The sequence below is a fragment of the Daphnia pulex genome, chromosome 3 (assembly GCF_021134715.1).
Source record: "Daphnia pulex isolate KAP4 chromosome 3, ASM2113471v1".
NCBI lineage: Eukaryota > Metazoa > Arthropoda > Branchiopoda > Diplostraca > Daphniidae > Daphnia > Daphnia pulex.
Window position 1 is genome coordinate 12,938,008 of NC_060019.1, and position 16,265 is coordinate 12,954,272.

A 16,265-nucleotide genomic window follows, 5' to 3' on the forward strand; every position below is an offset into this window, starting at 1 on the left:
ATTTCGTGCTCCCTTTAAGCCAAACATAGAAAACCCCTTTGGTGGATGTGGGATATACCCTAATCTAGCGCTCGCAGCCACTCACTTGGGTATAGTAGAGTATAGTAAGAGTCTCTTGATTCCTGCTGGCCATCGTGTAGAGTAGAGAACCGACCGAGCGAGTTTATATATTTCGTGCACCACGCCCGAATTGTTAAGGTCGATGTTGTTCAAGGGCAGTAGCAGCAGCCGACACCAACTGCATAGCCCCGCGTGTGTGTGCGTTTGGAACGAGGAAGAGATTATTCCGATGAATTCCTTTGCCTGCCAGCCATGTCCTCCGATCATCGGAGGAGTTTTAGATCCTCCCCCCTTCTTTTTTTGGCTCTTGTCAAGGCATTTTCCAGGTGAGCCATGGCCTGGATGGCGACTATATAAACCTGGACGCATCTGAGGATAAGACAAACAGTTTCTCACTTCTCTTGTCTGATTACATTCTCATCTCTTCCAGCTCAACACAGCGAAGCAATGGCGATGAAACATGTAAGTCTCTCATATAGATCAGCAATATAATCCTTTATTAATCGCTAATAATTCATTTAATTGAATTCGTTTCTATCCACAGATGATGCTGGTTGTTGCCGTGTTGTTGGTAGCCGCTGCCTACGCCAACGGGCAGCAATCGACGACTCCGGTGCCGATCCTGAAGCAAATCAACCGAGTCAACGACGACGGATCCTACACTTACGGATTCGAGGCCGCCGACGGCACCTTCAAAGTGGAGACCCGCGACAACCTGGGCAACGTCCGAGGCAAGTACGGCTACGTCGACGAGACTGGCCAGCTCAAGACCATCGAGTACGCCGCCGGCCAAGGATTCGAAGCTTCCGGCGCTCACCTTCCCGTCGACGGAAACTCGGCCGTTCCGTTGCCCGCAGCCCAGCCCATCACTGCGGCTCATCCCCGTCGCCCTGTCGCCCGTCCCGCCCCAGCCCCCACCACCTTCCGTCCACGCCCAGCGGTGGTCGAACAGCCAGCAGCTCCCGTTCATCACGTCGCTCCCGCCCGCAACCTCCCGACGCCGACCCTTTCCGTCCCGTCTTTCAGCAATGTCAGACAGCAGCAGCCCGTCCCTCAACATTTCGACAACGCCATCGTCTCCAACACCGGAAACGCCGGCCGCGGATTTTCTTTCTCCTTCGAGGCTCCCGTTTTCCATCCCACCACCACCACTCCCCAGCCATTCTTCAACCAAGCTTTCTAGATTAGTCCCGCCAGCTTATTCAAATAGGATTCTTTTTTGTCTAAAGTCATGATCGCCGATATGTGTATATATGAAAATACAAAATCAGAACGCACAAAAACCAAACCCAAACAAATTGTTGTTGGCAATGTAATTGAGCTGGAAATAATGGCTCGTGTTGGGCCATCATCAAAATTCAATGGAAACCGAATCGAAAAGTATGATATGACCGTCTTAATAAGGGCGACGGAAAGAAAACTGCTGGATGGAATGGACGGAGCGTTTCTGGCTGTAGAGTTAGGAGCACTAGGAGCGCCATATAGGAGCTAGCACTTTCCTTGGCTGAGCTCGGACGTCACTTATCCACCCCCCACGCCGACGACGGGGTGGAGAGAGAAGCCACTCAAGATGTCGTCATAAATCCTTGGTCGTTTGATTGAATTGCTGCTGCCGGCCAAGTTGCTGGGGCAGCCCTACGCCCTCTGCTTTCGGCCGGAAGCACGCGAGTTTCAGCTAAGTAGCCGAGCCCATCCGTTATACGCCGGCCAGCAACAGACGGCTGGCAAAAATGAACAACAACAACAACAACAGTGGCAGTTATTCTCAAGTATTATACGAAGAGACCCATAACACTTCTTCTTCTTCTTGTGATGCAAGAGGCAGCAGCAAAGAGTTGCGCTCCTTTCGATATGAATCATCAATATTTCAGACGGAGACTATAAGGGTGAAAGAGTATTACGGATGACACAAATCACAAATGTTTTCCTTTTCTTCTTTTTCTACTGGGCCAACTTTTCGTCCAAGTCGAGTCGAGCGCCATCAACAAATCACGACTTTATTCTGTCTAATTCTTCGATGATGACAGTGTAAATTTATTCAGCAGCGACTAATAAATCATAACCCATTTCTGTCTCTCTCTCTTTTTTCTCTTTCAAATTTATCGATTACGGAATTCATCCGTCGGTGATGCGTTCAAGGACGAACAAGTTGGAAGGAAAAGATCTCGCACTTTTTTGGCTGTCAAGTGCGTCAACTGACATGAAACAAACACCATCCAGCTAGGCTACGTGACGCACTGATTGGCATACATCTCTCCACCGAGTCATAAATGATGATCGTGAGTGTCTGTCTGTCTGGTTGCTGCCTAATGAGCTGATTTCTCAGAGATTTGAATTTTCTCAAGGAGAGAGACCCGTGGGTTGAGCGTTGGAATAAATAATTGGGACAAACCCACAAGTCCTTCCACATGTGTTGTAGTGATATTTCTCTCGAATGTATTTACAGGCGCGTACATATAGGGAGCTTATCCACAGCAGTATAGGACTACGTGAGCGTGTTATATCCCCCGTCGTCTCACGAAATCACGATCTCCCAACAACAAACTTTCTATAGAGTTGAGTGAAACTGATGAGAAATGGCTTTTAGTAGTTTTGATTTTTCTTTCGTTTTTCTGTTCGGGTAGCTACTATACAGCAGTACGAGAAAAGAGATACGCAGCCGAGATGGCAATAACAACATCCAGCAAGATATAATCTCGCCAAAACGATTTATTGGGCAAACTCTTTGTCCAGCACGCTCTAGCTTTGCTCTTTTGGGGGTTTTCTGCTGTTGGGGCTGGGGTATGGAACAGTGGCAGCATCCATCACGTCAGCCAACTTGAAGATCAAGTGATGTAGTATGCATATCTCAACGTAACCTCGTTGATTGACTCTGACGTCACCATACAAAATGCAGTTGGATCCCGTATACAGCAGATTTGATCACTGCTGCTGGGAAGAAAAAGGGCAGCAGCCGAAATGTAGAGAATACATAAGGGAATAAAGGATGGAGAAGCGGATGATGGATGGACATAATTCCATCCGCCCTGCTGATCGATGATGGTCATTCTCTGTAGAGAATTGTCCGTTATTTATTTACCGACTGGACTTTGGCCGTCCTCATCATTTTCTACGGTCAGCAGAAAAAGGAAGAACTAAAAGAAATTTACTTCGTCGGAAATGATCATCACCTATAAGTATTACATGATATTCTCTCTTGGATTCCAAGACGGTCCTGGGAAAAGTTATTGTAGCGTTCGGTCTCAAAGTAATTAGTATCTATACGGGTTTCATATTTTTACTTTTTGAGACAAACTATTTGATACTATATAATAAGTAGTTAAAGCTGATCCGTTCAGCGGATGTCGAACGCGGGTGAGAAACCGATTTTATCGCAATTTGAATTAAGGGGGGAGGTCGATTTTTAATTTCTATCGATATCTTAATTTCAAATAAGTGTCGTCTGCTTTTTTGTTTTGACAAGTTTTGACAAAAAGAGACGGAGAAAAGATTTCAAAGAAAACTGAACGATTGGAAAAGTATGTGGCTGATTGATGGTTTATTACTTTATTCGTTAGATAAAACTAAGAACACCAACCTAGTTCAGATAGAAAAGTTTAAGCTATACCAAATTTGTGAGTTCCTGACTAGCCTTTGTCATGGATTAACCCCCTGTCGATGCATGGCAGTTAAAATATGTTTGCACTATGTAACCTAACTTTTACTTTGTGCAGATTTGAGGTCTGAGCCAACAAGATATCCAAGTTTTGACTTCTCTGGTCATCAGCAACATTCTCAGAAATATCTTCGTTTGGGTAACAATTTTCGTTACTTTTATATTAACCTGCATGTGACCTGCCAGAGTTTTTACTAATGATGGATGACTTTCATAGATGTCATCTTGGGAACCTTTAATTCTTCCATTTATAAAAAATTTGGGCTTACCCACCGTCTCCCTTTTCAACTTTTCCTTATACTTGTTGTTTCTGTCAACATTTTTCGTAACCCATTTTTCACTTTTTATTTAGATTAACAGCATCCTGTTTGAGTGGAGAAGCTAGCGATGTCGATCGAGCTACAGATCTCTTTTTCCTCTTTCTTTAAGTGTCTTCGTGTATGCCCATGTGAGTGTGGGTATATTCACGAGGACACCCCCTTTTCCCTATCCCACCTGGTGGATTCATCTTCTCTGCGGATGGAGCACTTGTGGACATGCCTGGCTGTGGATTTCCCAGGCTTAAAAGTAGGCCAAATTCATCCCTATTCTTCCTTTGTGACTATTTGTTGTCGTTTATTATAAATTGTTACCGAGTACGATTACTCCAGAGCTACATACCGTTTGTGTTTTTCTCAGTCAGGGTTCATTAAATAACTCTGAATAACTCATGTGTAGCAGATCAGGCTTGTTTTTGTATTACCTCACAACTTTGTCTGTGGGTAAATAATTCAATTCAGAAATATTTGAACTTGAAACACTTTTGAAGCAAAGCTCGCAACTAGAACATTTTTGTCTTTTTATCAAGAAGGTCTTGCCGCACACACTTCCTGGTATTATTTCTCGGTTGTATTGACTCTGTCAACAAGTATAACAATAATGGTACGCTAAGGAAACAATGGATCTATATTGTAAACTTGCTTAAACATATACAGTTGCTTGTACGGCTGTTTGAGCGCCCACGTGAATCTTTACGATGTAGAAAGAAAGTTGCTACCGGCACTAGGCGTGGCCCCATACTTTTATTTTTTTGATTCCAAGGATATAAAAAGAACGAAATAGATTCCTCCCATATGTATATATAACTGGCGACTTGGAGTTCAATCGGACGTGATAAATGCTTAGTGGGCCGTGCCCTTTTCTCCTCATCGTGTGAGATTTTTCCCGGAGAATTCTAAACGCAGCACGGCTCTCTCGCGGGAGATGTAACGAACAACACTCGAAAAGTGAAAGAGACTCTCCTTTTCTCTAACCACCGAAAGACGATCAAGTCTCAACATTTTTCCTGGTTCGTCTTTTATCAATTATTGAGGAGAGAAACGCGACCAGCGCAATGAAGATGTCTGTGGCCATATCAGATCTTCTCAGACTGGCGATGAAGCCAATCAAGCGGCCAAATATTCGCCCGATATATCCTGCCAGTCAGCGAAAATAAAACTGATACCCTGGACGATGAAATTGAATAAAATCAATGTCGCAATTTGAATGAAATTGCTTTTTCCGAAATGTTTCCCCTCCGCAGATAAAACACACACGAGAGAGAAAGAAATAAAGAGAGTTTTAGCTTTTAAATAAAACAAAATAAAGATGAAACGAAGAGGAGCAGAGAGACAATTCAATAACTGTCTTGGCCAGTTGTATTTATTACGAGTATTGTCTTGTCGGACGTTGGGCATTGGCCGGCCGGGTGTATTACAGTTAAGGCTACCGTGGCCGATCGATAATGCATCCGCAATGTCTTCTTCTTCCCTTTTCCATCCAGCCTTTTTTGTTCTTCTTCGCTTGTTTCCCCTTATTTATTTATTTCTTTTTTTGGGCGCATTTCTCGGCGCGTTTACTTTTTTATGGGTTTTCATTTCGAGAGAGGCTCACGACATTCTGCTGGTTGGAATTGCACATCAGTACCGTCCTGTGCTGGGCCCGTTTCCCATGTTGCATGCCGGTTCTTAATGATACACGCCAATAAATAGGGTATCATAGATATAATCGCCAACCGGCGACTGCTGCTGCTGCTGCTGCTGCTGCTATCTAATAGTACGGGAGAAAGGCATTGATGAGAAAACACCGAGTCGAATATAGGCGGGCTATTATTCGGTTTGATAATGACCTGTTATGTAGCACCTATATGTCTATAGACTCTATAGAGTCTAATGCTTGTAAATACTACGCAACGGTGTGCATTTAGACATGTCGACATTTCTTTCGGGAAACCATTGAAGAAAAAGCGAATGGTGCACACACTTTCCCTCCGCACCGTTAAAAGAAGAGAGAAACAACCCAAAAATTAACACGAGACCTTGACTAGCTCAATTGTGCGTGTGTGTGTGTGTATTTAAGAGATTTGGAAATGGTGGAAATTGCAACAGGCATAGCCTTTCTCATCTCTTGTACACATTTCTATCCGCCTCTCTCTTTCTGAAGCGTTTTTTGTTTGCGGTACTATTTCTGAAAAACATAGAAAAACGAATGGCTAGTGCCGTGTCTATACGTGAATGTCTACTGTCATTTTTCCGACAGAGCAATTAACCGGGCCACGGACTCTTGTGCTGCCGAGTTCTTTTCTATTTCTATGGCGCATTTCTCCCTCTCTCACCCGTTGCTAATTCATTGTCTGCTGGCGGAGGGGATAGAGTTGCGGATTGGAAGACAACCAGCACTCTCTCTTTCGTCTTTCCATCAGCAGCGGCTGTGATGTGGCGGTTGTCATTCAAACGTCTTGAGTAGATTCAAATAACCGCGCCTCTCGTTTCTCTCAACTTTTTCCCCATTCCGCTAATTACCTTTCTATACGTCACACTCTACCGCTGTATAATGCCAACATCCATTCTCTTATTCATTCACCAACATGAACGTTGCTGAATGATGTCTACGTGAAAGAGAGTCGAGTCAGCGATTTAGTCACGACAGAAATCCTTTTTTTTATTCGATTTGAAGCAAAAAAGGGACAAAGTCAACATTGGTGATGATTTTTAGATGTTGTGGTTGGCAATTGGAGGGACTGTGGGGGTGGGGGGTAGATATAAAAGACTATGGTGGACATCGTCAAGTCTCACGCTCTCTTGCTAGTTGACCTAGCCAAATTAAAATGGGGGGCGACAGAATATAGGAAACGAAAAGAAAATGTGCAGCAACAAGATACTATTTTGATTGATTTTCTTAAATCCTCTCAACACGGCCAGCAGCAGGTGCGCCAGTCTCGGTCGGGATGAAGAAGGGCTGCTGGGCAGCGGGCACTGGGCGGCGAGCGCGGCCTTCCTGGTCATCGGGGATACCATCTTCGTTGTCATCAACGCTGGAGTATTCCCTGTCTTTGGATTTCTGGGCCTCGGTCCTCTCGCCGACGACGATGGGGAACGGGTTCAAAGCTCCGGAGGTTTGGAAGCCGAGCGTCTTGTTTCCAGCCGATTTGCCCGTCTCGTATTCTGTGCACGCGGGATAAAGGAATATAAAGGAAATGAGAGCCCCCCCTCGCTGCTAAAGTGCAACAGGTTATGCAACCCAATATGGGTCAGACAACTTACCGAGGACTTGGAGAACGCCAAATTCGTCGACGTAGCCGTACTTTCCTAATTGATGAGAAAATGCGGAAAAACGAATTTTAGATTTTATTTTGGTATTGGTGAAAGTGTGAAAATAACAGCCAACACAATGCGGCAGTTGTTGTAATTGTTGAATTGGCTGGAAATGAATGGATTGTTGTTATACTACCTTTAACGTAGCCGTTGAGTTCCTTCTTTTCAATACGGAAGGAGCCATCTCCGGCCTCGTAGCCGAAAGTGTAGGAGCCATCGTCGTTCACCTTGTTGATTTGTTTAATGATGGGCACCGGTGTGGTGGTGCTCTTGGCTTCGGGCTCGACGGCCACTTCATCGACGGCAACTCTTCCTTGAGGAAATGCGGAGACGGCGCAAACGGCCAGAGCCAAAATCTGAATCGCAAAAATATTAAAATTGAATTATTAATATTATTAATTGGCTGAACAGAATTGCGTGTTGAATGAAAAACTTACCACGAAGGTTTTCATTGTGTGTCGTCGGCTTGTCGGCTGTTGAAAACTGATTGAATTGCTGTCCAATAGTCACAGGGTTTTATAGTTGGTCAGCTGCTCCGAAGAAGGGGAGGAGTCGCACGGGCGGTTGCCGCCGTGCTCCCGAGAATTGGGGAAGAAAAGGCGAAGGTTGGCGCAACTACCTGTTTTTTTTTTTTTATTATATATATCGGCGACTTTTACTCGCTTCTCTCTCTCTCTTTCTCTCTTTGATTCTTTTTTTATTTATTTATTTTTATTTTCGTTCGTCTGGTGGTGGTGTCCATCACACCTCTGGGTCCATTCTCTTTCTCCCGTCTATAACCAACCCCCAAAAACCCGCAAGACTCTTGGAAATCGGAGTCACGGTCAGTTGGTGAAAGATTCGCGGACTGGGCCACTCGGCAAGTATTGTCCAAAATGATGGATGGATGCCATGGATGTTGCTGGAACCCATGCGCTGGTAAGAAAAAGGGCTAGGTCGAAAGCCGAGAGCAACGTCCGTTTTTTTTCCCCTTCCACCGTCGTGTTGGTCCACGGCGTGATTTTGGTCAACGGCCGAATAAAAAACCCAAAACCACCGCAGGGAATGAAAACAACACACGGCACTCGTCTAGCAACAATAACCGTCCTATGCTGGCCGGCCGCGCGCACTACTTTCTCTATCCCGCTCTCTTTTTGTCGTCTTTCTTTTTCTTTTCCCTTATACACTTGTATCTATATCTACGACTCTCTTTTCTGGCTCATCGTTTTTTACCGACCCGAAGATCGGCCAGTGTCGTTAGTTGTTGTCGTTCACTCCCGTTTCTCTCCATTGGCGCGATGTTATAGCGGGAAAACTAGTCTAATCACGTCATCGCTGATACTCTAGTCTATATCCATTGCCATTTCCCAGTCATTTAATTAAGGAGGTATGTAGGCTACACGTGAAAGAAGTAGAGATCTTCATGCAGTCTGAGCGCTCCTTAAATGGTTGGCAGTTTTGTTTGACGTTCAATAAGTGGCGAGAGAGAGAAATCCATAAGTGAAATGCGCCAACGACATCACTTTTGCTTTTGCTTTTTCTTCCCCCAAAAAGGTTCGCTTGGTCTCTTTTTATTTCTTCTTCTTCTGGGTATTTTTAACGGCATCCATCGTGCAGAGTGTAGTAGCATACATGTATACAGCTAGACACACGGGCTATATAATGGAGGAGGCATCGTTAACAAGTTCTTTATGGTTCGAGACACCCGCGTCGCACTAGATGCAGCGCTGACGTAAACTGGGTCCTTTTTCCCAGTTACCTTAGCGATGGAGTTGGAGGTCGGAGAAAGGATGGATGGAAAATCCTTTTCATGAAATATGTATGGACCGCTGGCGCAAACGGCTCGTCGTCTAACAATCGACTCCACCCAGAAATTCGGCCGATTGTACATACACGCAGCACACAAGAAAACGGCAACAAAACAGGCGAGAATATTGCCAGTCTGCCGCTGATGCCGCATATCGCCATAATAAGATCGGGACCAGCAGCAGCGAGTTGTATACGTCATTCGGATGCCAACTGTTGTGCTCTGTGTGTGTGTGTGTGTACGGTACAGCTGTTTCCCCGTATCTTCTCTCTCTCTCTCCTTCTCTTTCTAATAAAATCAACAGAGAATATAGTAACTCTCTTGACTGGAATTTTGGCCTACTTCTCTTCTATAGCTCTAGCTCTGGCTAGTTCTCTATTCGCCTCTATTTCTCTATTTCTCTCTTTCACTCTGAATTGGCGTCGGGTCAACACCTGCACTTATTCCTCTATTTAAAATGATTAGGATAAACGGGAAAAAAACGGGTCCTCTTATATTCACGTCAGACAAAATAGAGAAAGAAACACAAATCAGTCAGCCATCATTACCCAAATTCATCAGGGCGTGGTTCCTGTGCCAATCACATTGAGAATGGATGCGTCAACCGCGGGAATAATAATCGTAATACGATGTGACGAGTCTCGTCAGTGATGAGAGATGTATAAAGAGACAGAAAACGAAATGGGCTGGATCAGCCGATCTTATGATTCCCTATATACATCGAAGGCAAGATAAAATGTCTGTGACACGCGTCAATAAATGAAGACGAGGCGGATTTTCATTATTATTGACGCATCTCAAGATGCTGCTGGCGGGATGCGTGTGCAGGTAGTTTCTATATAGATACAGCTAGACTTTTCCCATTTGAAGACGGTAGAGTAATATCATAGACAGGCAATGGAATCGATTTGTTGGTCACGGATAACCTGCATGGTGTATATAGATGGTTCAGCAGCAGGAGATTTCGGGATTCTGCTCAGATAAGGAGATTGCAATAAAGGATTGATAGAATTATGGCTCTAAGGAAATAATCTCGGGCGAATGAGAAGATAGAAGCAGGCTCAAACTGCCTAGTTGTCTGCCTTCTATTATATATCCCAGCACACAGCTGCCTCTGCTTCTGCTGCTGCTGCGATGTTGGATCGATAAGTGAAGGGAAAGTCAACCGGGAAACTCTCTAACTCGACGTAGAGTATCAACTTTGTGGTAGACCGGCCGCTATTATTATCTTTACCGGCTGAAATCCTACGTCCGAAAAAACAAATTCTAAATCCGAGTGTACACACGAGTAACCGCAAACCGGAATACACAGCCTATCGGTTAACACAGGATGGACTATTTGATTGATATGGTTTGTTACACATTTTTTTTTAAAATTATGTTTTGATACTTGATCTGTTTGGCTTTTGATTTTGATTTACAAGTGGACTTGATTCTCCTCTACGGGCGACAGATCACAAGCGGTGGGGATGATAATCGTTGCGCCCCCTCTGGCAAAGAGAGAGCGTGTGAGCGAACGTTTCAGCTGCAGCTACACTGAACACTGGGCTGCACGCACGCCTTTACACACTGCAGCACGGCCAGCATGTATAGCGCCTTTTATTATTATCATCATCTTATTTTTTTTTCCCTTATAGACTACATGGGTCTCTTTATCTTCTTTGGCCTTAGCTTCTCTCTAAGAAACAACTCTTGGTGTGTTCTTTTCTCCGTTCTCTCTCGTCGTCGTCTGCTGTTAGTTTATTTTTTGTTTCCCTTTTTATTTTTTACAGCCGACCATATGACGGAAAGTGTATAAAAGAAAGTGGATAATGCCTACGCCGAGGCAGTCTCGTTTGGAGCCACTTTCATTGCGCATCATCATCTTCTGATCTCTTCCACCCTGTACCACCACCACCCTGTACCCCCATCCAGCAGCAGCACTTGATCCAGCGCGACAACAACCAGAAAGAAGAAGAAGAAGCGGACAGCCCGTCGTTTAGACCAACATGCATTTTCGCGTGAGTATCAACTTTGCACTTGGCCAGAGTTTTACTTCAAAGTAATACCGAGTCCATTAAGACGGAATCTAACGAGTGCGGCTCCATCAAGTGGATGAGTGTGACTATCTCTTGCTGTTTCTCCATTCATTCGATTATTGGGTCGGTGCTGCTGCTGTCTATAATGTTGTATCCGTTAATGGGAATTGGTCGTCCTGCAGGTTGTAGTAGTGTCTGTGGCTCTGGTTCTCCTGCTGGCCATCACGTCCTCCGAGGCACAGTTTCAGCAACAAGAGCCACTGGAATCTGGAGCCATCGATCCGGCTCAGCAGCAGCAGGTAGCGCCGGAAGTCAAACCGCACGTTTCCATCCTCAAGCAAATCAACCAAATCAACAAAGATGGATCGTATGTCCTTTGACAACTCAATTAAATCTATAGGCAATTTAGATTACAAATATATTTTCTACAATCTGTAGGTACACTTATGGTTTCGAGGCTTCGGACGGCAGGTGAAGACTTAAATTTTTTGGAAAAACTCAAGTCTACATGAATTAATTTACCTTTTAAAATTTAATTAGTTTCCGAGTCGAGACCCGTGACGTCAACGGCCACGTCAAGGGAAGATACGGGTAAGTAATCGGCATTCTCCGCTATAATAATCTTCCAATCAATCTTGTAGTTAATGATGAATCGTTTTCTTCTTAAACTTCTAGTTACATTGATGAATTTGGCGAAGTGAAAGCGGTCGCCTACGAGTCGGGCACCAAGCAAGGATTTGCGCCGAGAGGCCAGCACTTACCTGTACTCCCACGTCCGTCAAAGAGTGGCGGAAACATCGGAGAAGATGACGAGTTCGGTACAGACGAGGATTGGAACAGCGTGGACGCTGATCAGGACGGACAGCCGGATCCTCCTCGCCCAAAGGATCAGAGACCAGTCGTCACTACCAAAGCCCCACGCGTGACACCACCCCCACAGGCTCGCCCAGCAGCACCGCCGGCCCGTCTCGAGCGACCTGAGCCTCCTGTTTTCATTCCTGCCGAACCCGCTCCTCAACCGGAGCGTCCAGCAGGTCGCCCAGCTTTCGTCGAAGCAGCTCCTCAACAAGAGCGTCCAGCACCTCGTCCAGCTTTGATCCCCGTCGAGGAAGTTCCCCGATCGTTCCGTCCGTTCCAGCCATTCCAGCAGCAACCGCAGTTTCAATTCCAACAGCCGCAACAATTCCAACTCCAGCCGCAGCAGTTCCGATTCCAGCCGCAGTTCCGCGACGACCGCGCGGAAGAGCAACAGCAGCAGTTCGTCGGGCCCATCTTCCCATCTCAGTTCCGTTCCATTCCGCCGGGATTCCCTCAGCAGCGCAGTTTCAGTCCCGTTCCTTTTCCCTTCCAACAGCAGCCCCAGCCAACCATCAGGGAGTAGAGGGCCCACACAAAAACAACCAAATCAAAATTTGATGTCTTCAACAATCCACATTTTCCCTCTTATATAAGGCGAGTAAATCATTCAAGACTTTTCCTCCCCAAATGTACCTAAAAGTTTCATTTCCGTCTCGTGATTTTTTCATTCCTCACCCACTCCCGAAATCGTACGCAACCTCAATCCTTATTCTGCCAGTGCGAGCAATTACTACCAGTATTATATTAAAGTGATGAAATGGAGAAATATATATCATTTAGATTTTATGAAATGGATCAGGAAAAAAGAAAATAAAGTGCCCGTTCAAGGCGAGTGAGTCTGTCGCGACAGAAAGTTTTTAAAACTTTTGGAGGGAAAACTTTGTGAGAAAAAGAATAGAATACCGGCCCAGGTTTTCTCTATGGCGAAAGCCGAAGACGAACAATAGTTACCGATGCCAAGCGAAACGCAATATAGGCTGCGATTCTTTTTCTTTTTTTTGCCCAGCCATATCGAAAATGTCTATAACTTTTTTGAAAAGAAAGTGAACTAGCGCAATGTGTGCAAACAAACGTCAAGTGGACAAGACTATGACCAGCAACTTTGAGGCGAAACTTGGATTTGCTTTAAACAACAAACTTGGATGCAGCCAAGAACCTTGAAAGGAGATAAGTTGAGTAATCTAATTAAAGGCTACATGTACATTATTAGCCGGTGCAGCAGCCGAGCAAATCGATATCATTTACCTATCAGATTACATTATATAAACATTATTCCCTCTTGGCTTGCAAATTTCGACTTTTAAACTTGACTGTCAGACTGAGGTTGGTCGATTTTTTAATTCTAATCGATATCTTAAGTAATTAATAGAAGGATAGTGTCGTCTGCTTTCGTTTTGTTTCAAATAGAAATATGGAACGATCACTTGTTTGTTGTTTGAAAACGTAGTACTGGACTGGCTGGACGAAAAATAGGGCAACAAATAAAAGGACAAAAATGTGGTCGTCGTGTTGGTATGCCGTCGTGTTAACTCTACTGTCGCGGCTCTCCACCCCAGCATGCTGTTTCTCAGGTAAATACAACTTAAGAAAACAAATCTAGTAAGATTACAGGGGCTTGAATAGAAGAGTTAAACCTGGTCAAACCTGTTCAAAATTTGAGAAATAATGTTAGTCCCTGACTGTGTTGTTTGTTGTGTGTTTATAGTTTGTTTACTACACCTATTCCTTTGTGCAGATTTGAGGCCTCTGCAGCCATCATAACAACACAAGATATGCACATTTTGCTTGTGCTGCACAGTCATCAGCAGCAACATTCTCAGCATCATCGCTTGGGTAATGACTTTCGTTATTCTCATTTCTGTGACCAGTTGGATATTTTAATGATGCATGACTTGCATAATAATGCAGTCGTACATGGAAACCTTCAATTCTCCCATTTATTAACAATAAAGGTTTACACACTGTCTCATTTCCAACTTTTCCTCAATTGTCTCTGTCAATAATTTGTCGTAACTGATTTTTTCTTGTTTGTTTAGATAAACAGCATCCAGTTTGATTGGGAAAACTCTGCCTTCGTGTATGCCCATGTGAGTGTGGGTGTATTCACTAGGACACCTTTTTTCCGTCATTCAACTTTTCTGCGGATGGATGAAGCACTTTTGTGGATGCCTGGCTGCTGTATTTCCCAGGCTTAAAGGTAGGCCAAATGTAATCTCTATTTTTCCCTTTTGACTACATGCTGGTGGCGTTGATTATAAATCGTGACACAGTATTATTCCTGAGCTAGGCGCTTGACTGGAACTGATTTTCTCTTGTCGATCTTTGTTTTTCCCAGTAAAGGTTCATTAAATATCTCATTTGTAGAGCGACTGTACATCAGGCCTGTTTTTGTACCTCGCAACTTTGACTCTGCGAAATTTTATTCGTAACAAGTGCAACCCTTGCTAATTCTGCTTACTCATGTCGACAGCGTAGAATTCATTACGATTACGCAAAGGCGTCTTATTGCGACAGTATACCGCCCTATTCCGCACTGAATAAGTCGTTCACAAGCATAACATGGACGTGGGATACGCTTATAGCCCAAAGAGAAAGGTTCGCCCAGAATGCAGAGTCTATATCTATCCCTGAAGCATTATTACATAACCGATTCCATTTGTAATTAAACGTCTACCTCTTAGGAAATGTTTATCGTCGACTTATATGGGACTGTGCAAAGGTCAACTGCCGTCCCGCGCCTCCGCCCGGACCCCAATTCCAAACAGATCAATAACGCAATCAACGTCCCCTCACCAAATCAACGTTAATTAGTTTGCCGCGCTATTTTGATTCGAGCTTTTTCGATTTTCTTTTCTCTTTTAAAAAGACTCAGCCGACAGCCTATCCCCTTCCCAGACTATGATTATGTAGAGAAAAGCCCGCCCGGTATTTATTCACGGATTTGTGTGCATATTTTTGTTACCGGCCGACCAACCCCCCCGGTATAAAACATTTCTTCCATTTCAAACATTGACAATGGATGAAAAAACAAACCCGAATTGACGCATTAATATTTTGTCCGGGTCGTGGTAATCTCTTGCGACTTTTCTCTTTTGGAGGAAAAAGAGACGGGCGGGTGTGACGGGTCTGCGCTGCTCAGATAAGCGGATGAGATATGCCAACGACGACCAGCATATTCCCTCGTCTTTTAGAAAATCATCAATGATGCAATAACACACGGAGGAGGAGAAGATGACAGTCGAAATATTAAATTCATCAGTTTGTGATGAGGTATAAACTTTTCCATTCACCGTAGATTTTTCTTACGTGGTTTTCGAATCAAAAATGGAAAAGCAGCTTCTCGAAAGCTTCCCACCAGAATGTCGTTCATGTATCATAGATGTATACGCTGGAAATTGAGTTCAAAGTTACTTTGGCCAAGAAGCTTGGCTGAAAAATCAGTTTCTATTCCGGCTCAGCTGGAGAGTTTGGAAGAATATAATGGGCCTGACGACTTTTTCAAGTTGTAGTGCCCAGGATTCCCTTTGAGGTTTTTCTGTGCCGCACACAGCAGTATACAAGAATCATCTTCGTCGCCTTGTGGAATTACCATCTAATAAAAGTAACATTACGAAACCCACAATCACAACGTAACAAGGAAGCCCCGCCGTCGATATGCTGTAGCTGCCTGGCGAATCATAGTCTTGTTCTGTGCTGTTGTTGTCATAATCGTACCCGATTTATGACTGTACTTATACGCTTTCCCTTGTCTAACCTCTTCATCCTGGGCCATATTGTCCCATTCGCCTTGTTCTCCGTCTTTTAGCCAGACAGACTGTACTCTACGTGATGCCGTGAGCAGTGCATCTAAATTTAAAAACACGCGCTGGGACTTGGAATAAGACAGTCGGAGCCGTTGAGATCCGTTGCTCCCGACATCACAATGCGCGGACAATTATACGACCAACTCTACAGTCAAATGAGGAACTAGGAGGGGTAGGGAGGGGGGATTTCTAATTGATGAATGGACCGAAATATTCAGTCGACTCCTTTTGGCCGGTTCCCCCCTTCTTGCTGCCCAGTTATAGTAGAAACTAGACGAAATACAACGGGCAGTCAATATATAGGCAACTATAAGGTCCGTCTTATTGTCCGAGCTGTCTACAATAGATTCCAGCCGGACCCTTTTCCGGCTAAAACCAGAAAGACACTAGAGAGAGACAGACGGACAGACTATTTGGAAGGGGGGGGGGGATTTTGCATATAGCCGTCGATTTATTATCTAGCGCCGTAATTTG

General features: G+C 44.5%; 4 protein-coding genes across 6 annotated transcripts in view; 3 read left to right on the plus strand and 1 right to left on the minus strand.

The window, feature by feature from the left end:
* The first annotated feature begins 324 nt into the window (after positions 1–324).
* On the plus strand, positions 325–1,343 carry LOC124190125 (cuticle protein 6-like). The gene is made up of 2 exons (XM_046582692.1): positions 325–522; positions 605–1,343. The coding sequence occupies exons 1-2, from the start codon at positions 508–510 to the stop codon at positions 1,241–1,243; spliced, it is 654 nt and encodes a 217-aa protein (XP_046438648.1). The 5' UTR covers positions 325–507; the 3' UTR covers positions 1,244–1,343.
* A 2,169-nt stretch (positions 1,344–3,512) lies between these two features.
* On the plus strand, positions 3,513–12,779 carry LOC124189843 (drebrin-like protein). Its single transcript, XM_046582320.1, has 8 exons — positions 3,513–3,578; positions 3,774–3,854; positions 4,068–4,282; positions 10,885–11,112; positions 11,313–11,497; positions 11,569–11,601; positions 11,671–11,721; positions 11,806–12,779. The coding sequence occupies exons 4-8, from the start codon at positions 11,101–11,103 to the stop codon at positions 12,509–12,511; spliced, it is 987 nt and encodes a 328-aa protein (XP_046438276.1). The 5' UTR covers positions 3,513–3,578; positions 3,774–3,854; positions 4,068–4,282; positions 10,885–11,100; the 3' UTR covers positions 12,512–12,779.
* Positions 6,648–7,911, minus strand: LOC124189845. Its single transcript, XM_046582321.1, has 4 exons — positions 7,764–7,911; positions 7,463–7,682; positions 7,276–7,320; positions 6,648–7,176 (listed from the first exon to the last, which is right to left on the minus strand). The coding sequence occupies exons 1-4, from the start codon at positions 7,776–7,778 to the stop codon at positions 6,911–6,913; spliced, it is 546 nt and encodes a 181-aa protein (XP_046438277.1). The 5' UTR covers positions 7,779–7,911; the 3' UTR covers positions 6,648–6,910.
* A 659-nt stretch (positions 12,780–13,438) lies between the features above and the next one.
* LOC124190212 overlaps positions 13,439–16,265 on the plus strand; it is a 30,511-nt gene continuing 27,684 nt past the window's right edge. Inside the window, exons 1-3 of one of the 3 annotated variants that reach the window (XM_046582792.1) lie at positions 13,439–13,559; positions 13,724–13,821; positions 14,025–14,185. In XM_046582792.1, coding sequence (XP_046438748.1) covers positions 14,137–14,185 — 49 coding nt within the window. In that variant the 5' untranslated portion in view covers positions 13,439–13,559; positions 13,724–13,821; positions 14,025–14,136. The remainder of the gene's footprint in view (positions 13,560–13,723; positions 13,822–14,024; positions 14,186–16,265) is intronic. The other 2 variants (XM_046582789.1, XM_046582788.1) reach the window with 2 other exon arrangements.

Excerpts from the sequence above, each read along its gene's own strand:
- LOC124189845 (XM_046582321.1), bottom strand. Across the intron at positions 7,321-7,462 it reads ACTCAACGGCTACGTTAAAG|GAAAGTACGGCTACGTCGAC; the intron begins GTAGTATAACAA and ends CTCATCAATTAG. Across the intron at positions 7,177-7,275 it reads TGGCGTTCTCCAAGTCCTCG|AATACGAGACGGGCAAATCG; the intron begins GTAAGTTGTCTG and ends CCGCGTGCACAG.
- LOC124189843 (XM_046582320.1), top strand. Across the intron at positions 11,498-11,568 it reads CAAATCAACAAAGATGGATC|GTACACTTATGGTTTCGAGG; the intron begins GTATGTCCTTTG and ends TACAATCTGTAG. Across the intron at positions 11,602-11,670 it reads TTCGAGGCTTCGGACGGCAG|TTTCCGAGTCGAGACCCGTG; the intron begins GTGAAGACTTAA and ends AAATTTAATTAG.